This window comes from Geotrypetes seraphini, chromosome 13 (assembly GCF_902459505.1).
Source record: "Geotrypetes seraphini chromosome 13, aGeoSer1.1, whole genome shotgun sequence".
NCBI classification, from domain to species: Eukaryota; Metazoa; Chordata; class Amphibia; order Gymnophiona; family Dermophiidae; genus Geotrypetes; species Geotrypetes seraphini.
In genome coordinates, this window is record NC_047096.1 from 20,570,348 (window position 1) to 20,596,327 (window position 25,980).

At 43.3% G+C, this 25,980-nt stretch overlaps 1 protein-coding gene across 1 annotated transcript in view; it reads right to left on the reverse strand.

Moving 5' to 3' along the window:
- Positions 1-25,980, reverse strand: part of LOC117347089 (integrin alpha-M-like) — a 104,210-nt gene that overhangs the window by 14,433 nt on the left and 63,797 nt on the right. The window contains exons 16-25 of the mRNA XM_033917477.1: positions 25,174-25,331; positions 23,490-23,644; positions 21,721-21,852; positions 18,963-19,036; positions 15,561-15,702; positions 11,431-11,541; positions 7,490-7,569; positions 6,365-6,448; positions 4,207-4,288; positions 993-1,100 (exon numbers count right to left, since the gene is read on the reverse strand). Coding sequence (XP_033773368.1) covers positions 993-1,100; positions 4,207-4,288; positions 6,365-6,448; positions 7,490-7,569; positions 11,431-11,541; positions 15,561-15,702; positions 18,963-19,036; positions 21,721-21,852; positions 23,490-23,644; positions 25,174-25,331 — 1,126 coding nt within the window. The remainder of the gene's footprint in view (positions 1-992; positions 1,101-4,206; positions 4,289-6,364; positions 6,449-7,489; positions 7,570-11,430; positions 11,542-15,560; positions 15,703-18,962; positions 19,037-21,720; positions 21,853-23,489; positions 23,645-25,173; positions 25,332-25,980) is intronic.

Here is a 25,980-nt window from a genome sequence, read left to right on the forward strand (position 1 = left end):
GAGGGAAAGGGGTCTGCTTTGGGGGAGGGGTGTGCTGGGAGGTAGATCATTTTGCTTAGGGGGGGAAGACAGAAGGGGGGCTACGGAGAGACAGTTAGGGAGGAACTGGAGGGGGAGAGGGAAAGGGGGCTGCTTTCTAGCACCCGTTAATGTAACGGGCTTAAAGACTCGTTAACTATATTTTGCCATTTTTGTCAGACAATGTCCTGCCAAGCCATGTTTGGCATCATCGTGTATAAATACACTTTAATATGTGTGTAAGCAGAAATTGAAGGTACAGTATAATACCGTTATAACGGACTTCAAGGGACCTGGAAAAACAGTCTGTTATATCCAGAGTTGCATTTTAAAAAAACTTTATTTAGGGCAACTTGAAACAACATAAATCGATGAACAACAGTCACTGTACAAGCATATCGGCAACATCAATAACAAAACTCAGCAAAACATTGGTATGGCACGAAATGGTTGCAAACCAGAACACTGTCCTAGAAAGAAAAATACTCTCATTTTTTTTCTGGGCTGCATTTTGATACTATATCACCGGCATGCCATGTGCCTTGTAGGCGGAGCCTGCATGTCTTTTATAGCCGAATAAAACTACAGCTAAAAGCGGCTCTGGGGACCAAAATAGTTGGCCGGTATATCTGAAAGTCCGTTATATGCGAATCACCTATATCCGATGATTTTCTGTATGTTTATAATGGCGCTCGGCCGGGACCAGCGGACCTCGTCTGCTATATGCGAGGTTCCATTATAAGCGAGTCCGGTATAACGGGATTATACTGTAGTAAAGGGAGCCCTGTCTAATGACACACTGCAGGCACTGCTGACTGTTGCAGCCACTTTCATACTTGTGGCTGAATGTGACCTATATTTCCTGGGTCCATATCACAGCTTGTTCCAGAATGGAGTCAATAATTCACACTGCAGCACGTCTGAAACCACTGATGCTTCTTTCAGTCAAACTCACTACGCAGCTCTGCTCCTACCTTCTCTTGAGTCAGTTCAGTTACCCTCCACACAGGAGCTGTGCCAAGTCGAACTGGGATTAAAAATGTGGCTATAGCTTCCAGACTCCGCCGGCCAAGGTTTTCCACCTAGCAAAAAAAAAAAAAAAAAAAATTAATTTGTAGATTAATAAATAATCTAGGACAAGATTCATTCCAAGCACTCTGGTCACTGAACACTATTGTGCTTCGTAATGTGACATCTCCCTCTTGTGGCCACTCTTCATAATGTAGGTTTCATTTTTACGGAACATTTTCTTTTCGTTGAAACGTCTACTACAAGCAGCAGTAAGAGAAAAATTTCTCAGCACACCAAGCTGCCTGGATTTTGGTGGATTGGTACTTCCATTGCTCTTTTCCCAATATATTAGTTCTACTTTTTCATACTATTTGAGAAATAAACATCTCTACTTCAACAGGAGTTTATACAGGAGACTTTACAACAAATTGCTTATAGATGCAAGGGGCCGGACATGGCACCTACATCATCCGGCATCTTCAAAAATGGCGCCATCCACATGTCAATCATGCACAGGCATTATTACCAGAATCGTGGCTACTGTTACACATAGGTAGGGTTACCAGGTTTTAATTGGGTTTAAATGACACGGACAATGACAATGCCGGTTAAAGCCAATTATGTTCAAACATTTTATTGAAAGAATAAAGCAAAAATACATATATACTATATAGAAAGATTTTCTTTACAAATGATTTTACAAATTTTAAAATTCTAATCCATATATTCTATAAAATTCTATCATTCCTCCAAACATTTTATATTAAATCCTTTACGTTAGGTGGCCTAGCACCACCTAATTTGCAGCACCATTAGGAGTCCCTTTCCCAGAGAGCAACAATCGAAGGGCTAGATTCACTAAGCAAACCGATCATGTGCCGATCGGTTTGCGAGCCCTTTGCGACCTGATTTCCCTCTGACCCGATTCACTAACCTGTGTACCAATATGATCCCGATCCATGTATGCAAATGAGGGGAATCGGCATGAAAAACAGGACGGACGCGATTCACTAAACTTTCTTCTGGCACACCGACTGGCTGGCCGATCCAAAACCTAGCGATTGGGGAGGACCAGCTGCTTGTGCTAAAACCCTGCTCTCTGCCCCAATGCTCCAACCCTGCTCAGCCCCGACTCGCCTGCCCTTCCAGGCAGTACAAGCCCGTGGTTTTAACCCACGGGTTTAAATTGGGTTAAAACAATGGGCTCGCAAAGTCAAAAAGCAAAACAGTAAAGTGAAGGAAAAAAACTCTGACGGGCACGAAGGACCAGCACATGCACAGACCATCTACAGTCAAGGAAGATGGTCTGTGCATGCTCAAGGATCGCTGTCCAGCGATCCGTACGGTCGGTGAGGGTCTGGCCCCAAAACTGCCCCCATTTGCATTCAGGCCTGTTGTGAATTTGTCAGCCTGCCTGCAATCGGACACGGATCTCAAGTAAGTTAAACTAGCCCAAAGACAAGGAATGTGAGCTAGTGAGAAATAAAAGGGACATATTTTCTGGTCATCTGACAGAGTTAGATAGATTGCTGAGTAGCTAATTACACACATTCTCCAAATGAAATCGTGCAATGTGTCACCTGCCAATGCGCCTTCTCTGGAGTAGCCCTCACACTCACATAAAGACTTAACACTTTACTTCAGGAATCAGGAAAAACTTGACTCTTTTCCAATGCCTTTAATGAAAGAACCAACTAACTAGCTAGTCGCTTACACAAGGACTAACATCAGCTGCAAATAATGTAGCAGGACTTCTGCCCTAGCTATGATCATATGAGTGTTCAAAAAGTTCCAGGACAGTATGAATTGCGCGTCAATGGGAAGTTCTTTTGAGATGCACTAGGTGGCGTTGAATAGCTTGAACTTCACGAGTAACCTCCTTTTTTCCCATTTGTTGATATCTGTTTTTGTCTCCGAGCTCATGTATTTTCATGATCGGCTATTTTTCATCATGTGCAACCTCACTACAGCGTGAAGTTCTGTTTTAAATTGGGTAAGACTGCTACAGAAACTTATGAAATGTTGAAAGTGGCTTATGGTGAACATGTCATAAATCATGGAAGGTGTTTTGAATGGTATTCACACTTCAAAAGTGGTTGTGGATCAGTGAAAGATGAGTCGCAAACTGGAAGACCATCAACGTCAACTGATGATGATCATGTTGATCAAGTGAGGGTTCTTGTGCACGCTAATCGGTGATGAACTGTTAGAGAATTGACATAGGAATGCGACATCTCCATTGGTTCATGCCACAACATTCTAACAGAGAAGTTGGGGATGTCTCGTGTTGCAGCAAAGGTTGATGACCGACAACCAGAAGAACAACTGTGAATTTTGCGCAAAAAACATGATGACAGTTCTTCCCCAGCCATTTACTCTCCTGACTTCTTGGTTCCTAAACTTAAATCCATGCTGAAAGGAAAGCATCAGCGAGCAGCAGAGTGGCAAAGGCAGGCACAAGCTTTTTGCATGCCTGCCTGGTCCCGCGCCGCTGCCTGAATGGCTGCTGGCAATTCTCATGAGTCCCACGAGATCTGACGGCAGCCATTCAGGCAGCAGCGCGGGACCAGGCAGACATGCGAAAAGCTCGCACCTGCCTTTGCACCGCTCTGCTGCAAAGATCAGGACTCAGGCAGCTGTCCAGTGAGGGAAGGACAGGAGCGCCTGCTGATATAGCGCTGAATTGCCGGGATTACAAAAAGGTATGGGGGGAGAGGGGGGACCCTGCCAGAATTTTTAAAAAGGTACGGGAGGGGGGCCCTGCCTGCCAGCCTGCCACTAAGCCTACCTGCATACCTGCCACTAGGCCTGTCCTATACCCTGTCACGGCCTACCACTAGACCACCAGAGGGGGGACCGGGTATACCATTTGGTTCAGATTTTTTTTTTCTTGGTTTTTCCTCCTCTGTAAGTAGGTGCATCTTATGGTCAGGTGCATCTTATAGAGCGAAAAATACGGTATATTAATTTGATATTGTAGATAGCATGCTATGTCATAATGTGTACTGTTATTTGAATATGTTTACTGCTGTAACTGCCTATTGCCTACCTTCAGCTTGTTCTTGTTGTATATCACTTTGGGTGAATTTCTCAAAAAAAAAAAAAAAAGTGGTAGATAGATTGAAACAAACAAATAAGCAAATCACATACTTAAGAAAGATGATTTTATCTCATTACCTGATACACGTGCCTCACAAGCTTTTTTTGCTCCTGGGTCTTGTCTGAAAAATTCACATAACGAACAGACTCTTCCTCAATTCTTTTTGAAAACAAAGGAAATAGAAGTCAGAATATAAGTCCTGAGTGATCAGTCACACAGCTTCATTTACTCCAAAAGATTAAGGATGTGACTGCATTTCCCACTAACCCTCCTCTCCCTCACCGCAGGGTAGAAAGTCTGATCTCTGATGTTATGGCCTGCAGTTTGCGAAGCAGCCACCTGAAGGTGCCATCATACCAACAGTCATAAACATTCCCCCCTCCCCTAGTCCCACACATATGGTTTCTAAAAGAACTATTGCTGGCTTCTGGGTTGTTTGTTTTTTGTTTTTTCAAACCTCCAGCAACATATAAGAGTATGTGGCGCAGTGGTTAGAGCTACAGCCTCAGCACCCTGAGGTTATGGGTTCAAATCCCTTGCTGCTTCTTGTGACCCTGGGCAAGTCACTTAATCTCACCATTACTCCAGGTACACCAGGTAGAGTTTGAGGCCACGGGGACAGATAGGGAAATATGATAATGTACCTGAATGTAAAACCACTTAGGATATAAGTGGTATAGAAATAAATACTGTCGCTCTAAAACTTATGGCCAATTTGAATTCCAGCTAATGTAAACTAAAGTGATAATGCCTGAGTGGCCTAAGAGCTCTTTTTACTCCAAGATGTTTCCTGAAATTGCTGCAGAATCAGTATCTTCCTTGATCTCATCCATTTACCCTGTTTCCTGTCTTACCCCTTTTCTGTTCCAGGCAAGATCATAAATTGCATGTCCAAAGAATGTCAATCACGGCTTCAAGGGAACAAGTCAGCTTTCTTTGGCCTGGCACTTGGTGGTTTTCTTCAGACTCTGTGGAACTGTGAGCTATTTTCTTCCATACCACATTTCAAATGTGTCAGGTCGCTTCAATTTGTCCTTTCATAATATCTAGCTTTCATATCTCCACATCTGTATTGCTTATTCATCTCAAACTGTATTCCTCCTGAGATTCCAAGTATGCCATGGCACACTGAGGAGGAAGAGAGGCGTCTACCAGCTGACTTCCCTATGCGGTTCAGCACCAGTGCTGCCCCATTCGCCGAAGGCCTGCATGTTTCCTCCCTTCTCTCTAGCATCCTCCGGCTTCCCCCCTTGGCCTCACCTTTAAAGCTAATTACAGCAGCCTGCAGAGGATCGCCGGTAGGTAAAATGATTTTATTTTCAATATAGTGATTGAAATGTGCCAGTTTTGAAAATTTATATTTGCTGTGCATGTTGTGTGTATATGAAAAATGAATGGAAAAAAATTGCATTACAATTAGTAAAGGGGATGGGATCTGGGGCAGAGCTTGGGTGGGCCTAGGGAGGTCTGTGGTTGGGGGTAAGACTTAGGGGGTACTTAGCTTGAAGTAGTTGAGAAACGCTGCTGTAGGCAAACAGCTGGCGCCAGTGCCTCTCCTTCTCTCCAGCCCTCTTCCCTGCTGGCACCCCCTACTGGCATCTCAGGGCCCATCTGTAGGGCCTCTGCACATGCCCGGTTGTCGACATATGCGTGATGTCATCACGGCGACATCCACGCACTTCTGGATGCCTCAAGCCATGGCCACTACCTTTCGTGTGCCCCAGCTCGAGAAAGTTTGAGAGACACTGATCTAGACCAATGGTTCTTAAACCCGTCCAGTCGAGTTTTCAAGATATCCTTAATGAATATGTATGAGGCAGACTTTATAGTCTTGAATGCTTCATTTCCTGCCATTAACCCCTGTCTTATGGATTCAACTGAGTTTCAGCAAATCACGTTCAGCTTTTTCATTCTATTCTATTCATTTTACTGTCTAAAGTAGGGAGAAAATATTGCAAAAAGCTGTACAATTCATGAAAATAAGTTTGAAAACCCCAAAGCCGTTTCCTGTAGTTTTCAACGTGAATTGTTAATATCGTGACATTTGGCTCCACATCCCAGTAGGGCTTTGTTTGCTCTTGCATGTTTTAGATCTTTTTTATGGCTGTTTCACCACATAGTGGTCCAGAACCACTCTGTGCTGAAACTCATTGCTGACTGCGTCCTTTTCTTGGCCTTGCTCGTTGCTCATTTTGGGCTTGCAGTGTCCTGGCCTCCTCTCTTTCTGGCACATACCCTTTTATGAGGACATTCACTCCAAACTTGATGGGAAGCGCCGCACTGTAAACACTTTCTGGACTCTGCTGGTCTTGATTGTCACTGAAAAAGAACGAAGTCAAGTGAGAAAACCGATAAATGTGTTGAAAGCCAGATGTTCAAAGACTACAGAAAACAGAAGCAGCAGACAGAATTGTTAACAGCCTGTTTTTTATTTTTGTTTTTTTTTGGGGGGGGGGAGGTTTATAAGTCTTTATTGATTTTCCATTACTAAGAAAAAGTGCAACCCAATATTCATATCAGTAACAATAACAACTAAGCACTTAAATTTGATCAATAGCATCAATATCATCCCTCCCCCACCCCACAATTACATCAAGGAATCACACTAAAGATATATCCCTCCCCTCCCATCCCCCTGGATGTGTTTTAATTATACCAGCAAAAAGAAGGATAAAAGAACTATAACAATTGGACAAAAGACATCAATGGACCCCAAACTAAGTTAAAAATCTTAGAACAGTGGTTCCCAACACTGTCCTGAAGGACCACCAGGCCAATCGGGTTTTCAGGCTAGCCCTAATAAATATGCATGCGAGAGATTTGCATATAATGGAAGTGGCAGGCATGCAAATCTGCTCCATGCATATTCATTAGGGCTAGCCTGAAAACCCGATTGGCCTGATGGTCTTCCAGGACAGGGCTGGGAACCACTGTCTTAGAATGGCCCAGTATGTCGGCCTTCATTTTCTCATACCTATAGCTTAAGCATAAGCTCGCCCACCAAAAAGAAAAATTAAGTCGATCACAATTTTTCCAATTGCGAATTATCATCTGCATGGCTACCCCAGTCATAATCAGAGAAAGCCTGTTAACTTGTATGCCGCTCATAAGAAAAGACCAGGTTCATAAGGTTCCCAAGTATCTTTAGGCTACCTGTAAATTAAGGAAATCCTGACTGCATCCATCTTCCAACTCTCTCCAGTAGAGGAGAAAGTTGCAGACGCTTTCTCGGATACTTTGAATGCGGAGAGTCTGTGTTTCTGACACTCTGCAGATAGTGCAAAAAAACAAAACCTGCCATAGGAAACTTTTGTCCTGAAAGTTGAGGAAACAAATGCAGATGGGGGTCTTAATACTCACCTGGTAACGTTGGCGGACATGTTCAACTTCTGGCCCCAGGGTGCCTCAGCAGAGACATCAAAAGTGGCCAAGAACACAGCCTGAAATGAAATCCACCACAAGAGGAAAGAAGGTGACTTATGTACTGTTTAATATGCTCTTTTATTTCTTCTGTTTATGTTTTTTGGAAATTGATATAAAGCTCTATCTTGGAGAAGTTCAGGGCTCTTATTCCCTGTTTCTCCCTTTCACTTCCTTTCTCTCATCCCTTCTTATTACCTGTTTCTCATAAGAACATAAGAATAGGCAAACTGAGTCAGAACAATGGTCCATCAAGTCCAGTAGCCTGTCCTCATGGTGGCCAATCCAGTACCTGGCCAAAACCCAAGGAGTAGCAACATTCCAGCATCTCAAAGAATAGCCAGATTCTGGAACCCCAATGAGAGCAACATTCCAGAGCTGAGATTGTGATGTCATAGTGCCTCAGAGCCAACCTCATCAGTGATGTTACAGTGGCTTAATTGTCCTATACTTGGCTCATGTAAGAACATAAGAATAGCCTTACTGGGTCAGACCAATGGTCCATCAAGCCCAGTAGCCCATTCTCATGGTGGCCAATCTAGGTCACTAGAATCTGACAAAAACCTAAAGAGTAGCAATATTCCGTGCTACCGATCCAGGGCAAGCAGTGGCTTCCTCTATGTCTTTCTCAATAACAGACTATGGACTTTCTTAAAACCAGTTACACTATCCGCTCTTACCACAACCTCTGGTAATGCATTCCAGAGCTTTCACTTTCTTTCTCGCTCATTCCTGATTTTCTCTTCTCTTTCTCTTCTTCTTTTCCTCTCATCTTCTCTCATTCTGTTTCTCTGTTTCCCTCTTTCACTTCCTTTCTTGTGCCTCTGTTTTTCTCTTTGCTCTTCTTCTTTCTCTCTCACTACCTTTCATCCTTTGTTTGTTTTCTTCTTTTCTCTCTTTCCTTTATTTTTCTCATCGTTCTTTCTTTCTTTTCTCTCACTTCCTCTCATTCCCTATTTCTTCCTTTCTCTCTTTCCTCTGTTATTCTATGCTCTCTTTTCTTCATTCTCTCTCACCCCCTCTTTTCTGATTCCTTCTTTCACCCTTCCTCTCTCATTCCTTTGATTTTCTATTTCCTCTCTTCTCTTCCCTTTCTCATTCCCTGTTCTTTTCCTTTTTCCTATTTTACTTCCTTTTCCCTCTCATTCCTGTTTTCTCTCTTTCTTTCTCCCTCAGCCCCTCTTATTCCCTATTTCTCTGTCCTTATTTCACTTCCTTCCTCTCTAAATTATGCATGTTTTTTTTTTTACCTCCCTCAGCCTAGACCTGTCCCTAAGAATGTCTGTGTACAATTTGGGTAAGGAGACAAACGTTGTGTAACAAGGCATAAACTACACTGCACAACAATTTTTTGGTTAAGTCTTGATTCCTGAAAAGTTTTTGGTGATTATGACAGGTACCAACTTGGTATGCTCAAATATGGTTTTGGTTTTACTGCATCACGTAAGAACTATGAGAAATAGACATTTTTATGTTTACTGACAATAAAATATATAGTCAAGTTTACGTTTCGCACAAGCGACTAAATGAAACAGAATTAAAAGTGTTTTGCTCCCGAGTTTCTTTTATATTCAGTGTCTGGTGCATCACGTTGTAGCATCCAACAATAGTCGGCAAGCATTGACGGATTCCAATTGCCCTGGTATCGTTTCTCCATCGTAGCTATGTCTTGATGAAACCTTTCACCGTGCTCGTCACTCACAGCACCGAGATTTGCGGGGAAGAAGTCCAAGTGTGAATGGAGGAAATGAATCTTGAGTGACATATTGCACTTCATTCTCTTGTATGCTTTGAGAAGTTTGTCTACCAGCTGAATGTAGTTTGGGGCTCTGTAATTGCCCAGAAAATTGTCAACAACGTCTTTCAAGGCTTTCCAGCCAATTTTTTCCGGCCCAACTAACAGATCTTCAAATCGCTTGTCACTCATAACATGTCTGATCTGGGGGCCAACAAAAATACCCTCTTTGATCTTGGCATCAGTTATTCTTGGGAACATCTGTCTTAAATAACGAAAACCTTCCCCTTCCTTGTTCATTGCTTTCACAAAATTCTTCATGAGTCCCAGTTTAATGTGAAGAGGAGGCAAAAATATCTTTGTCGGGTCAACAAGCGATTCATGTGCTACATTTTTCTGTCCTGGAACTAACTTTTTACGGAGTGGCCAGTTCTTTCTAGAATAGTGCGACTCTCTGTCTCGGCTATCCCATTCGCAGATGAAACAGCAGTACTTTGTATAGCCAAGCTGCAGTCCTAGTAACAGAGCAACGACTTTGAGGTCTCCACAGATATTCCAGTTATACCTGGTATACTGGACATACTTTAGTAACATTTCCATATTCTCATATGTTTCTTTCATATGTGCTGCATAGCCAACAGGTACTGAAGGATAAACGTTGCCATTGTGCAACAGAACAGCTTTCAGGCTTAACATTGACGAATCAATGAAAAGACGCCACTCTTCCGGGTTGTGATCACAACCAAAGACCGAGAACAATCCTTCAATGTCACAACAGAAACAGAGACTGTCGACTTGTGCAAAAAATTTGGTTATATCATGATGCCGGTCTCGAAACACAGAAATTTTCGTACCTGGTGATAGCAAACACCATTCCTGCAGTCTCGAACCTAGCAGCTCAGCTTTTGCTTTTGACAGACCCAAATCTCTGACCAAATCGTTCAATTCGGACTGTGTTATCAGATGTGGATCGCCTGATGAGGATGGTTCAAAATCCGGGTCAATGTCACTGTTAGAACCCTGCACTGCAGTTTCTTCATCTGGTTCGTCTAAGGTCCAATCCTCTGGTGGTTTCGGAACTGGAAGACTGTCATCATGTGGCATGGGTCTCATTGCTGAAGGCAGATTAGGATATTCAATTGACTTCTTGTTTTTGGCAGAGAAACCAGACACATTAGTCAAACAGAAATAACAGTCCGTCACATGGTCTTTCTGTTCTCGCCATATCATCGGAACAGCAAATGGCATCGTCTTTCGAGTACCTCTGAGCCAGGCTCTCAGACTAACAGCACATGTCGCACAGCAAATGTGAGGCGCCCATTGCTTGTCTTGATCACCTATTTTGCAGCCAAAATACAGATGATAGGCTTTCTTTACAAGGGCAGTCATCGAACGTCTCTGAGGCGTAAGTGTATATTCCCCACAGATATAGCAGAATGTGTCGCGGCTGTTACGACACCGACGAGACATATTGCCCGACACCAAAACGTCTATAGCATCAAGCTTACTTACTGTTATATTGCTACAGCTACTATACTACTATACTTTACTATACTGATACTATATACACACACGGACTATCTATATTAACCAAATGAGCAGGATCGGTGTATGGAAGCCACCATTATAGCATGGTGAGACAGCGCAAGCTCGTTCAGACCTGCCCAGACATGCCCAGGATGTCATCTTCCATAAAACAGCTTCCAACCTGGCTAGATTTTATGCATGGACATACCCAGGCGGCACAAACCGTTGTTGATAAGACACTTATGGGAGAAAAAATTGTTTGCATCCAAATATAAGAAAAAATCACGACAAAATTGAAGATTTCTCTGAAATGGTACGTGATGGGTAATTTTTGATGTAATATTCATGATCAGCACCCAAAATTCTATAAGAAACACCCAGCAGTGTTCAGGAAGCAAAAACTTTGTTGTGCAGTGCTATCAGCCACGTAGAGGTTTGACAAGTTTCAAAGATCCCTCTTTACCTGAATAAATTGTTCCTCACCCAAGTTAATGACTATTTGAAAACTGCCTTCTATGTTGGTTTCTCAGGCACATAAGTGGGTGGTGTGGAGTGGGACAGAGAGGGCCAGGCTCTTCGGTGCTACGTCCTTGAGTGATACTGCACACAGATATCTTACCCTGGATCCTGCCTTGAAGATAGGGTGATTAATTCGGCAGGTGCTGTTCCTCATCACATCTTCCTCCGAGCCCACCGTGGCATCACAGTTGATAAACATTCGCTTCTCTGGCTAAACACCCAAAAAAATAGAAAGAGTTAATCGCATTTATCCTTTTTCTGAAACAAACCATTTTAGCTGAATCCATGCACAGATTTCCTCCTGCCGAGAGCAGGCAGCAGGGGGCGGGAATGGGGGTAGGACTGGGGTATAAAGGGGCGGGGATGGGTAGAACTAGGCAGGCTTGGGGGCGGGTCTAAGGCTCTGGATTTTACTATAGTAAATTCTGGCAATCCTAAATACACCTCTCACTGCCCCTCCTTCTTTTTCTCATAAGGACAGATATTAAACATGTAATGAAGGTGTACAAAGCAACCTCTCCCTCTCCTGTGAACAGATTGGGATATGTTTAATGTTGCTGGATGAGGAAGGAGGGGGTCAGCCTTGAGACAGAACATGGCGAGATGGAGACGGCAGTGCAGAGCTGTCATCATGCATGAAACTGCGATGTAAAACACATAAAAAATGTCCGGCAGATTTTCTTTAAAACCTACGGCAGGGGTGTCCAACCTTTTGGCTTCCCTGGGCCGCATTGGCCGAAAAAAAAATTTTCTGGGGCCGCACAAATGCGTAAACGCTGCAGCAAAATAGAGGAGGGAGCCGGCAAGACGATAAACACCCAGGGGCAACAGGGGGAAACACTGCATCGCCTTCGACCAGGGCCGCACAAAATATTTCATGGGGCCGCAGGTTGGACAACCCTGACCTACGGGGTCCATCAAAAATATACTACAACTATCTATTAGACTGGCTGAATGACTTGCTAGAAAAGGGAATGTTCCCCAAACACCTAGGAAAAACCATTCTGACACCCAACCTAACAGATCAAAATGGAGAAATGAACAATGCCAAAAATTACAGACCAGTAGCTTCAATCCTACTTCATGTCAGGAAACACGACCACATCACAGAGGCCTACCTCAACTCACACTGGCTTCCAATTCCGGCAAGAATACTATTCAAATTCTTTTTTTTTTCTTTAATTCTTTATTCATTTTATAACTTACATCAAGTACATCAATATTGATATTAAGATTGTAACATAGATAATTCACTTGAAATTTTGCAATTGATCTTTATCAAATTAAATTTATCCCTCTCCCTCCCTTCATTTTATATTTCATAAAATCATTTTCTTCAATAATAAAATCCCCCCTCCCTCCAGCCTATTTTTCATTTGTACTAAACAGGGAAGAAAAATATATATTTATTCTTTACAAAATTCTGATAAAGGCCTCCACACATCCTGAAATTTGTTAAAATTCCCTTTTTGAATGGCTAACGATCTTCCCATTTTATAAATATGGCATACTGAATTCTGAAGTCAACTGGCAACCAGTGTAATTGTTGGAGATAGACACCACATTCAACGAATTAATTAAATTAAAATAAACTGAATACTCCATGAATACTATTCAAATTCTATTGTCTACTATTTAAAACCATAAATGGCGACAGCCCAACCTACCTGAACAACCGCCTCATCCAAACTACATCAACTAGACATAGGAAAACCCACACTCCATTCACGCACCCCCCAATCAAAGAATTCAAATGGAAAAAAACTATATGATAGCCTCCTAGCCACACAAGCAGCAAAACTAGACAACCAAATCTCCAATCTACTAATTATGACCCCAGACGTCAAAACATTCAGAAAAGAAGTAAAATCGCTACTTTTCAAGAAATTCCTGAAAACGACTTACTACCGCTAGCTCCTTCCCACTTCCCAATAACTTCCCGATTCCCCAAAGCAACCTCAACTACTCTTTATCTCCTCTAGAAATTACCAGATATCTTCCTGTAAAACGTTTTTTGTAATTCTTTTGTAATCCGCCTTGAACCGCAAGGCAATGGCGGAACAGAAATCTCTAATGTCAAGCTATTTGAAAGCAGGGTAACAAATCAAGTCTGGTAACACCATAAACTATGAAAAAGGCAAAAACCCCAAATGAATGTTATAATATCAAAAAAGCTTCAAATACATTCAAATAATGGTGGCGAGAGGGACAATCTAGCACATGGCCTACGTGGAGAAAAATAAGCATAATAAGCTAATCCTAAGGACAAACCTCCTTCAAAAGACAATTTGAGAAGACACATCCTCGGTCCAAAAACTCCACGAACTGACAAAAGGCTTAAAATCGTGAAAAGCTTACACCAGTGCTAATCGGCTACAGTTACATTTTCAAAAGCAGCACTTATCTTAGGTAAGCTCCGTTGTGGAAGTCTCCTAGGCGCACGACTCCTTGTTGAAGAAAGAAATAGATGCTTTAAACTAACTGAAGTACTGTTGAGATAATCCAGTTCACTATTGTCATATCACATCAGCGATTTTCCGACAAGACCCCTGTTTCGCTAAGAGCGCTGCTTCAGGGGTAACCGCTTCTATTCGAGCCTAACGCTTCAAATCTTCAGAAAGATGTATTTGAAAGTATTTGAAGCTTTTTTGACACCATAAACTATTACATGCCACACAATTGGGTTTCAGAAAGCACTATTATAGCACTGAAACAGTGCCCTGACATCTGAGATTAGACTATGCATGAGCACTGGACAAGTTTATTGATTTATTCATTATTTCTAAAAATTCTAAATTGCCTATACCTAGACCAGTGTTGTAAACGAATATGTTAACTAGGCAAATTGAACCACATAATTAACGGTTCATAGACAACGGCGCGAAAGACAAAAGCGCGCGCCGACAATTGAGCGCAGCGCGCGCCACCGCACCGCTCTAAATTAGTTTTTAGGGGCTCCGACGGGGGTTTTTGTTGGGGAACCCCCCCAGTTTACTTAATAGACATCGCGCCAGTGTTATGGGGGGTTTGGGGGGTTGTAACCCTCCACATTTTACTGTAAACTGAACTTTTTCCCTATAAACAGGGAAAAAGTAAAGTTTTAAGTAAAATGTGGGGGGTTACAACCCTCCACACCCTCCACAACGCCCCCACAACGCGGCGCGATGTCTATAGTAAAGTGGGGGGGTTCCCCCCCACGCCCCCCTGTTGGAGCGCTAAAAACAGTAATTTAGAGCGGCGCGGAGGCGCGCGCTGCGCTCAATTGTCTGGGTGCGCCTTTATCCCGGCGCGCTTTTGACCTGACACCTAAATAACAGTCCTTCCTTTGTCTGATTTAATTTATCCAGTTAATGGCTGAGTATTGTCACGTATTCAATTAAGTGCTGGCCAGCTGCACATACCTGGCCATTTAATGCTACAACCCAGACATGACCTGGCATTATATATAACCAAAACACTGAATGCTACCAGTTGAATATTACCCCGTATAGATGCGACCCTCCCTGATAAATGCCTCTGCTGTAAAAGTAAGTGATGGTCACTGAACTTTGATTATGGCTAGAAGAGACTTGTGGAAGGAGTAGGAGGTCCCTTGTTCCCAGGAGGGAGGGAGGAGTGTATAAAAGGGGAGTGCAGTGCATAATCCTGGCTTTTTGGTTGTTCTTTTCTCACGCCAAAGCCTTGAGACCGAGGTGACTCACGGAGAGATTTAGGAGGGAACTGGAGAATAAACCAGAGTAGTCAAATCCAGGGAGAATTGGAAGTGACGGGGAAATCTGTTGATGGAACCAAAGTGTCTGCTGTTGTTTCATCAGAAAGGAAAGTGAGGAGTTCGAGTGGGGTGAGTGAAAGCCCTGGAATCGTCTATCCTCCAGTCTACTGGAGTTGTCCGGCCCTAGCCTGCGCTCAAACTCGAGTGTGATCAATGAGTCTGTAAGTGACTGTAACCATTTGTGTTTTTCATTCTTTCTGTGATCTCTGGTGTGGGGCGGGTGAAACCCCCCCCCCCCCTCCAATTCCGAAGAGCTGGTTGGAGACCACAGAGCAAGCTGTGAAACAGAAAGACAAGACTACATAGATTTATGCATAGAGCAGTGTTTAAAATTGAATAAGGAGCCCTGTGCCAAAATCTGCTACAGATTTGTGGATATAACTTCCCATCCAATGAATCAATACAGATTACCATAGATCCACTGAAATGTATGAATTAGATAGGATTTGCTCACTTACACTCAAGAGTGTCACTTTGCGATAGGACAAGCCTGATGGGTAGAAGAAATTCACCAGGCTCTCATATGAATCTTCCCCATCATTTTGGACAGAGATGGTCAAATTAATGATGGAATTGACGCCCACAGTGAGAAAAGAGAGCCTGCAGTAGATCAGAAAAAAGTGCTTAGTAATGATTTGAGGTTAACAATAAAATTCCTCAATATACTTTCTCTCCACAAGATGGCACCATTACACCACTAATTGCAAATTCAATGCTTCCTTGCCTACAGATCTTATCATGGCAGTAAATTATCATTGGCATATGAATAGCACCTACTAGGTGCACTTTACAGACACATTTACAGACAATTTGCAGTTTTCCCCTCCCTCTCATAACTTCCCTTCTCCCTTCTTTATTTTAATACATTGTAGTTCTTCATCCCTGGAGTTCCTTTCTCATTACAATCCCTGTAAACCGTGCCGAGCTCCACAACCATGGAGATGGCGCGGTATAAAAACCTAAGGTTTAGTTTAGTTTATTCCTTTTGTTTTCCTATGTTCTCCTTCCTTGTTGTTTGTTTCTGTATTAATTTGTATAAATTAATGCTTTGTTTTTAAGTTTTTTTCTATTATACCATGAATTATATTATACCCTTTCGTTGTTTTTTAATATATTTATTAAATGTACACCGCCTTGAAACCTGATTTGGCATTATAACAAACTTTTAAAAAACTTGATCCCCTGCTCCAGGGAACTGCACTTTCATTATATGCAAAATGAATGCATTAAAATGTCTGCATTATAATAAAGAGGCACTATTTGAAAGCAATTGACCCATGTAAATGTCTATTTATACAGTAAAAGGGCTATTTGAAACTTGCCCATCCTGTACATGGGTAGAAATATGTATGTTTCTCCACAGCACATATAACTTTACCCACGTTCTTGTGGAGCTGTTGCCAGAGCAGCTGAAATGGAGGAGGCAACACAGACAATTTTGCAGTTTCAGAACCACATGTTAAGTTTCTGGGGAAAAAGTACCTGCAGAAAATACAAATGTAAATCTTTGCAGATACGTTTTTCATCCTTTTATTTTCATGAGATTAGCTACACGAAGGTTGTCCTAAAACAGGGATCTCAAAGCCCCTCCTTGAGGGCCGCGATCCATTCGGGTTTTCAGGATTTCCCCAATGAATATGCATTGAAAGCAATGCATGCACATAGATCTCATGCATATTCATTGGGGAAATCCTGAAAACCCGACTGGATCGCGGCCCTCAAGGAGGGACTTTGAGATCCCTGACCTAAAATATATGAAAGATCAAATTTGGACCTGTAAGATTTAGAGCAGTGGTTCCCAACCCTGTCCTGGAGGAACACCAGGCCAATTGGGTTTTCAGGCTAGCCCTAATGAATATGCATGAAGCAAATTTGCATGCCTATCACTTCCATCATATGCAAATCTCTCTCATGCATATTCATTAGGGCTAGCCTGAAAACCCGATTGGCCTGGTGTTCCTCCAGGACAGGGTTGGGAATCACTGATTTAGAGGACGTTTTTTGCTGCTATAAATGTAGCCAACTAAGTTGATCTTCAGCTCTGGCCAGTTAAGTTTTTAGTGGCTAAAGACAGACCAGCTATTTAAGCTAAACATTGCCAGATAATGCATTAAATTTTGTAGATAGTCATAGTTGCTAAGTGCTAATATTCAGTGGCCATCTCAGGCAGAATATTAGCGCATAGCCAGCTTAGTGCTGTTTAACTGGGCAGGAGCTATGCCTCTCCTGTTAAATATTGCTGAATATCGAGCAAAGAGAGTTTATGTTCTGAGTTCTATTTATAAAATTAGTCACATAAGTATGGGCCGGATTCTGTATAGGATGCCTGGTCTCAGCAGCCACCTAAACGGCTCTTGAGAATTGCAAATGGGCAATCGATACAAAATTGCACCACCGGCGTCCATGTCACAGGCGCCATTTAGAGAATCGCGTTGCCACTGAACTGACTGTGGCAATGAAATCTCCCTGCTCCGGTCAGCTGAGTGGCCATGGCAGGGAATCCCCAAACCTCACCGTAAGTCGGCCGGCAGGAGGCCTGCCTGAAATAATCCTGGGCAGGAGGAATGCCCACTCTCTCCTGCCAGCACCCTCCTAAACACATGACCCCCCTCCCCCCAAATCCCACCTGGAACTGCCCCTCCCCCCATACCCTTATCAGCAAGGCCGGCTAGAGGGATGCCTACCTCTGGCCAACAGGCCCGCCTCTTCAAAATGGTGGGCCTTCCCCTTCCCAGTACATCCTGGAATGCACTAGGGAGGGGCCTAAGGCGCTGATTGGTCCAGGTGCTTAAGGCCCTTCACATAGGAGGAGCTTTAGGCACCTGGGCCAACTGAAGTCTTAGGCCTTCTTCTCAGTGCATTCTGCGATGTACTGGGAGTGGCCTAAGAATCCGATTGGTCAGATACCTAAAGCCATTGCCACAGACAGGGGGGAGGGGTGGGGGTTCAGCGGTGACAGCGGGAGGGAATGGGCATCCCTCCTGTTGGTCGACTTGCAGTGGAGTTTGGGTGGTTCCCTGCCACAGCACTCAGGGAGATTTCCTTGCCACGATCAGTTTAGCAGCTGTGTCTATTTGAAATGTAGACCTACATTTCAGGCACTTATCGCAGCCCTAGGGAGGCACCTAGGGCCACTTAGCTCGCCTAAGGCCACTTCCGAGCAAAACCACGTCCACACCTAGCCTTGGGCAAGTTTAAGCCTCCCTGCACCTACAGTGTAGGCAGCCTGCCTCAGGGTGGTTTTGTTTTGGGTTTTTTTAGAAAACGTGCATCCCGATTGGCTAATTAGACATTGGTAGGACGCCTTCCACTGCCACTGGAATGCCATTTATAGAATTTGCCCCATGTGTATAACGTGGCATCCACTATGCAGGCAAACTGGGAAAATCCCTTCTCTTCAAAATCACAGGTCTTTGGAACGACCTCACCACCCCGCTGCGGAACCTGGGCTCCCTTCAGTTATTCCGCAAACAACTGAAAACTTGGCTTTTCATCAAATTGTAACTCTATCCTCCCCCCCCCTTTTTCTCCTCCCTTCTACACATAAGTTCATGTAAGCCTTTTTCTTCTTCTCCACCTATTATTTTAAGTTCTTGTAAACCGTGTCGAGCTCCATATCTCATGGAGATGATGCGGTATATAAACTTAAGGTTTAGATTAGATTAGATTAGTTCTCCCTACTTCCCTTATGTTTTGGTACGTCATGTCCGTCTGTGTTGGTTTTAGTTAATAATTAAGACCCTGTTTTAATTGTAAATCGCTTTGAATTAATGATATTGCGATACATCAAAATTTTAATAAAACTTGAAACTTGAAAATGTTTGGCTGACGAGAACGATGCAAACTAAGTGCACTCTTACTCCGAGAAGTTGAAGGACACTTTTAGCTCATCTTTGCACACCTTATCTTCGCCACAGTTTCTCATAAATGGCAACTAGAAAAAAAAAGAGAGAAAAAGCAAGAGGTCAGTGGAAATGAACCTATCCCAGCAGACAGAAATCATAAATTGTTTGAGCTGCTCCTCAGCAGGAGTAGCAAAAGCTAAGAAGCCTTCCAGAATGTGGCAACATAACACTGTAGTTGAACTGAAAGAGACCGAGGGCCCTGTCCAATAAAAAATGAGGGAGAGAGTCCTTTTCAAAACAAGGCCCAATGAATTTCAGCCAACTACCTGCAGGTTCCGCAGTGGACACAAGATGGCAGCATTGTTCTGGAATGGCAAAATTTGATGGTGGTGGTGGTGGTGGGGGCATTGGCAAGGGTGAGAGATGCCCAGGGCTGTGGCTCCCCTCCCTCCGTCCTCTTCTCCACCTCCCTACCAGCCCCTCTCCTGCGGTGCACATGCCCCTTCCCTTCCCCCGCACTTCTTTAACTTCATCGACGCAAGCAGCATCTCCAATTTGTTACCCGCACTGGCACTCTCTCGCTCTGATGTCACTTCCTGGGCATGAAGTCAAGCATGAAGGAGACAGACCTTAAGGGACCCTAGTTGGAGGGGGTTGGAGAACACCACAGGTTGAATAAGATCTGTGGCCGATAAAAATGGGCAGACTGCTCAAACCAAGCTGTCTTTATCTGCCAGTCTATTTCTATCGGGGCTTAATTTGTGGGGGAACATAAGAACATAAGAAGTGCCACTGCTGGGTCAGACCAGTGGTCCATCATGCCCAGCAGTCCGCTCATGCGGCGGCCCTTTTGATCAAAGACCAGCGCCCTAACTGAGACTAGCCCTACCAGCATACGTCCTTGTTCAGTAGGAACATGTCTAACTTTGTCTTGAATCCCTGGAGGGTGTTTTCCCCTATGATAGCCTCCGGGAGAGGCCTGTAATGCAGTCCCACCACATATTTTCAGACAGGGTATTGTGCTGCATCCTCCCCCTTCCAAGCAGCCCGTAGAGATGAGGGAGATGGTAAGCCTGAAGCAGAACAGAGAACAATCACTGCTACCTTCTCCAACTGCTCCTGAACCACCCAAGCCTCTCCTGGCTCCAGTTCCACTTCCTTTTTATCTACAAATTAAGCACTGGGGCAGCCTCAGAATGCACATCTGCTCCAGATGCAGCAAGTCAGAGCCACACTGCAAAAAGGAAGCAGCAGACTACAGCCACAGAGAACCAGAAAACAACAGTCATGGCAACAAACTAGGCAGAGTGTTAATATTGGCACTTTCTCTGATGAAGCTCTTCTAAAATTAGTAAGAGCGAAACGGAGATCTTCCGTCGTCATCAAGTCATCAAGTTAAGTACTCTATGACTTATATAGTTGAATCTAGGAGTACTGGCTGCTAATCGAAAGTCAGAATATCTAACAAGTTTAAAATATCTAAAATAACAAAAAAAGAAAAAAAGAATGTTTTTGATAAATAATAAAGTAAATTGGAGAATTTAAAAGGACTGATGATAGCTCACCCTATGGTTATCAGCTTGTAAGATACATCGGGCTTTTAGATGTGAGCGCTTGAGATCCTTAAAGAATTTCTCCACTAGATCCAGTTTGGATTTTTGTCTTGTGCTTTAGCCTTCTTTTAAGGATTTAGTGTGTTTCACAAAAAATTAGAGGTTTCTTATAATGATAAAAATGACATTATATGTTCCTCACAAAGACCGATAAAAAGTTAAAGGCCAAAGGTGACATATATCAATCAGAAGTGATATATATAATTTTATATGACTAGAGACAGTATCAATCCAGATCCATGACTTCATATGCCATGCACTATACCCATAGGTTCATTCCAGGGAACACAGAAATCCAGTTTCAAGTCTCCCATTATTAGATCTTTGCTTAACCTGAGAGCCACACGCAGGTTGCAGCTTATCTAACGTTTGCAAACATCCAGTCCAATTCTTTCCTCTTCTCTGAATGCAAAGCTACTGAGTCTTGTCGCAAACACATGAAAACCAGTTCTGGATATACTTCATCACCAAGCTGCCTAAAGGAATGGAGTGGCCCCACCAATATTTTACCCAACACTGCATCAGCACATAGACAGCTTAGGAATGTGGCCAAAGATTGGTAGGTTTGGGCCCTCCAACTAGAAAGATTTTCTGTTGCACCAGCAGGCTGCACTCAAATGGGAGTGTGTGGTGCAGGGGTTAGAGCCACAGCCTTAGCATTGATGATGGAATCCAATTAAAGAGTTCAGCTTTAAAGGGAAAAGGAGCTGATTTCATAATAATCGGTGGACAATTGCCCAGTAAACAATGTTTGTCCAGACTTATCCATGATCCATGACTTCGAGGTGGAAGCACATAGCTTGCAAATGTTTTTAATATTATATAACACTATAGCTAATTTAATCATGGATCAGGATTCAAATTTAATTAATTTAGGCCAGGATTGATGACAGCAATGTCAGCGATAGTGGTAATAATGGCAATCGCTGATATGTTGCTGATAGGATAACGATGACAGTGAAGATGGTAATTACAATTCTAGAGATGATAATGTTGATAACAATAATAGTGATAAGGCTGGTGATGGTCATGAACATGTTGTTCGTGGGGGTAATGACGTTAACGGTGATTAAAATGACAGTGATGATAAAGGTGACAATGATGAGAAGGATAACAGTAAAGGTGATGATGCCAGTAGGGAATACAGTTCTGCCACTCACCTCTGCGGTGTAATGTGTTGGCACGTCGTTCCTCAGGACTGGGCTGAGGCCATTAGTTGAAGGCAGTGCCTCACTTATTAGGGAATACTCCAATTTCAATTCGATGGGAGCCAGTGTATCCTTAACGCAGTCCTGTGAAAGACAGCAGGGGTGAGAAAACACAGGTACTGTTAAAATGGAGGCAGTTCCAAAACTGCACCCATAATTGGAACTTCCATTTTTAGAGACTCGTATGGTCACTATGGGGTAAGTTTATAACAGATTGCCTAGGCTGAGAGGACAAGAAGGTGCCTATTTTATGCCTGCTTTATAAACACATATAGGGCAGTTATCAATGTGGGCTCCTCAGTCAATATGGCTTTTGAGACTTCTCGTAGCAGCCTTGCGAGATTGCTGCAGGATGGCTTGGCGGCCACTTCAGGATTGAAACCAGCATAAGCAGGAGTAGCTGGAGATCGCTCCTGTTTATGCTGGTTCCAATTCCAAAATGGCCACCTGGATGTCCTTCAGGAATTCCCGGCAGCCATTTTTGGCTGAAGAAGTAATGGGGGCAAAAACAGCTGGGGATCACTCTTATCTGGAAAAGGCCACCAGACTAACAGAAGATTTAATAGGTAAGCCCGGGCACTCAGGGGAAGGGAACAGTTACTAGACTACCAGAGCATTTAAAAGTATGCCTGGGTAGGGCCTTTAGGTGGCGGGAGGGCACAGAAACTATGGTGGTATGAGGAGGAGGTGATGGCAGTGGATGGCTTGAGAAGTGGTCTGGTGACCCAAAGAGCAATCACTGGGGGTGGGGGATGGGGTGGGAAGAGAGTTTTGTTTCCAGACACAGCTGAAAATGCACTGGCATTGTTGGCTGAAACCTAAACATGGATTTTGGATTGCCAAATCTAAAACTGGATGCCAAATCCCAAACTAATATTTGGTCAGCCTCTACATATTATATTATATTGCCTTATTCAGTTTTTCTATTCAACCCACAATAAAACTATTTCAGGGTGGATTACATGATAAACCAACCGAAATCTTAGGTTGGCCCTGGGCCAATCAGGCTTTAGGCCCCTCCCCGGTGCATCCCACAATGCACCGGGAAGGGGCAGGCCCACCTCATTTTGATGGAGGCAGGTCTGCTGGCTGGATGGTGAGAAGACCTGTCCAGCCAGCCATCATTAAAGGTTGGCAGGTGGGGGGTCCGAGGAGAGTGGAGGGAGGTTAGGAGGGATTGGGCACCCTCCTGCTGGTGATTTTCAGGGGTGGGGGTGTTCCAGCAAGAGGTATTGGGCACCTTCCTGCCAGCAATCTTTAGAAGGTGGGTGGGGGGTGTTCTTGCAGGAACGATTGGGCACTCTCCTGCCGGTGATCTTCAGGGGGCGGGTGGGGTGATCTGGGCAGGAGGGATTGGGCATCACTCCTGCCACGTTCATTTGGGGAGACTGGCAGTTGTAGCCGCTAAACTTATTGCAACAGGAGATCCCTTGCCGTGATAAGCTTAGCAGTCGTGTCTACAATAATTTGATTCTCTAACCGGCGTCTGTAACATGGACATCAATTAGAGAATCAGGTTTACTTTACACGGCCTTAGGCCTAATTCTAAAGGCTTCTGAGACCGGGCGTCCTATACAGAATCCGGGCCTAGATATCCATCCGATTCTCCACGTTTTATAGTGTTGTGAATCAAAACCTCATGTAGGGGGCGCTAAAGGTCTGAAAGTTGATTGAGGAGGTCACAAAGCTTCTACCATTACAGGATTATAACAAAGGCTCACCAGTAACTTGATGTCAAAGTTTTCGCATAAAGGATTTTGGACTTCCACCTTCATGGTTCTGGTCTTAGAATTCTTATTCGTGTCAAACACAGCTCTACGGTTCTGCCTCAGTGGATCCAGGAGGATGCTGTAGTTGAGTTTAACTGAAAAAGGGTCTGTAATACACCAGAGAAATTGAGCGGGATAAGACTGATGAAAAATAATATGCAGAGATCAAGCTGATGCAGGGGTTGGGGTGAAAGGAAGTTAAGAAAACGTGGGACAAGCACCACAGATCCCCAACCGTGACATATATAGATTGTATTTCTACCCCTACTCCTGCTGTATCATGTCAGTTTTTGTTATTTGTCCTTTTTTGTAATGCCATTTACTTAAGTTGTATCTTTTTAATTGTACTGTCACAGGCATTTTTTTAATTTTTTGATTTGTTTCCCCGTTTTTTAATCTGTAAATCGCTTAGAATGTGTATAAGTGATAGCATCAAATTTTAATAAAAACTTGAAACTTGTGATACTACCACTACTACTTCTAGGTATTATTTCTATAGCGTTACCAGACGCACCCAGCGCTGCATATTAAACACACAAGAGATGGTCCCTGCTCGAAAGTTCTTACAATCTAATTATGAAAGACACACTAGACAACAATCGTGACTCAATATATGCTGTTCACGTATTCTGGCTTCAGGAAAGGTAGGCGCCAGAAATATATGTGAGGGTTTTCAAGGTCTACATTTACAGTGCCTACCTTTTTCATGAATCGTACCTATGGAGCTACGGCATTAGACATCATAAAGCGTCTCCGTAGGCCAGTAGGTGCCTACATTTTCCCTTTAAAATGATTTTTTTTTTAAATTTGAAATAGCATTTTCCACTTAAGTTGGGTGAGTAACTTAAGGCGCCACTTAAGAGAATATGGGCCAATGTGTATAACAATACAAATGGGCTGGCACATTTTCCTGATGTGCAGTGATTGGTACAGATGCCAGCCCAATTCATATACACATTGGGCCAGATTCTAAAAAGTCCGCCTAAAGTTAGGCCCTTAATGTGCGTAGGTGCCTAACTTAAGTGGTACTGATAATTGACAATTCGAACCTCCTAATTGATGTTGATTGGACTTAATTGGATGTTAGGCGCCTAGACAAAGCACCTACCAGAAAGTGGGTGTGGTTAGGCATGTTTTACAGATAGGCACCTGTTTGTTTGTTTTTTTTTTTACTTAGGCACAGGTATTTAGACAAAGAAAACCCTGTGATAAATAGGGTACACTTATAGTTAGGATGCCTAGGGATGCCTAAGGCTGTTTAAGTGACACAATGCTGGTGCCTGTTAGTGCTGCAGTAGTCGGTGACTATGTTCAAGGCGTCATCGGATATTATGTTTTAACGAGCACATGCATTTTATTCTGAGCACATCATATCTATTTTTATGTGATGTAAACGTCTTGTAAAAAATTATGCAGGGCCTTTTTTGATTGATTAACGTGTATTAGGTTATTGATTAATGTTTGATCTCCCAGTTTTCGGGTTACATCTGATGGTCTTGCTCCAATGAAAAGTGACTGCACGGGTCCAAATTATTCCTGTGGTTATGAATTTCCACATCAACTCCCTTTCCAACTACTTGAAAACATTCCTTCCGGTGAACAACAGTTCTCAAAAGACCACCCTTCTAATACATACCTAGATTGTCTGCGGTGACTTTGGTCGCTTCGAAGCACACCGAGGCACTGAGTTTGAATTTGTTGTACGACTCCAGGACTGAGCAGTCAAAATCTATCAGCGGGATCTGAGGTGGGATAAATGTTATCCTTGTTGTCACACCGAGAATGGGCTGTGACCTATATTGAAGGAACAGAAGTTAGGCCTTTTGCAATTCTTGCACAGAACTTTTATCTTTATAGTGTACAATGTGGGGCTGGTGAAACTTCAGCCTTGAACCCTTCCCCCAAATTAACTTCCAGGTCTACAGATCACTTGAGACTTTGATCATTAAATTCAACCATGGTCCATGCCATAACAATATCACACCTAGACTACTGCAATGCGCTGTTTATTGGTCAAAGAGTTTGCACCAGGTCCAGTTTAATTCGGATTGCTGCAGAATGGGCTGATGGAGGATCGCAAACAGTGTCACCCTCTTGCACCCTTCCTGCAAAAACTACCCTGTCTCTATTGAATGCAAATCTAACTCATGGATATTCATGACAGATATTCTGAAAATCTGACTGGCTGGGGTTCTCCGAGGACAGGGTTTGGGAAACATTGCTCTAGGAAAAGGAGTGGTCTGGTGGCAGAGTTGAGAGTCATGGAAATCACTTCCCTCACCGACACTCCTTGTGACCTTAAGCGAGCAACTCATTTCCCTTTGTCTCAAATACCCACTTAGACTGTAAGCTATTGGGAGCCGAGACTTATTCTGGCTGTCTCCCATGGTCCATGGCAAAACTAGAAATTCAAATGCCAGCACCATATCTGGCAACCGGCATT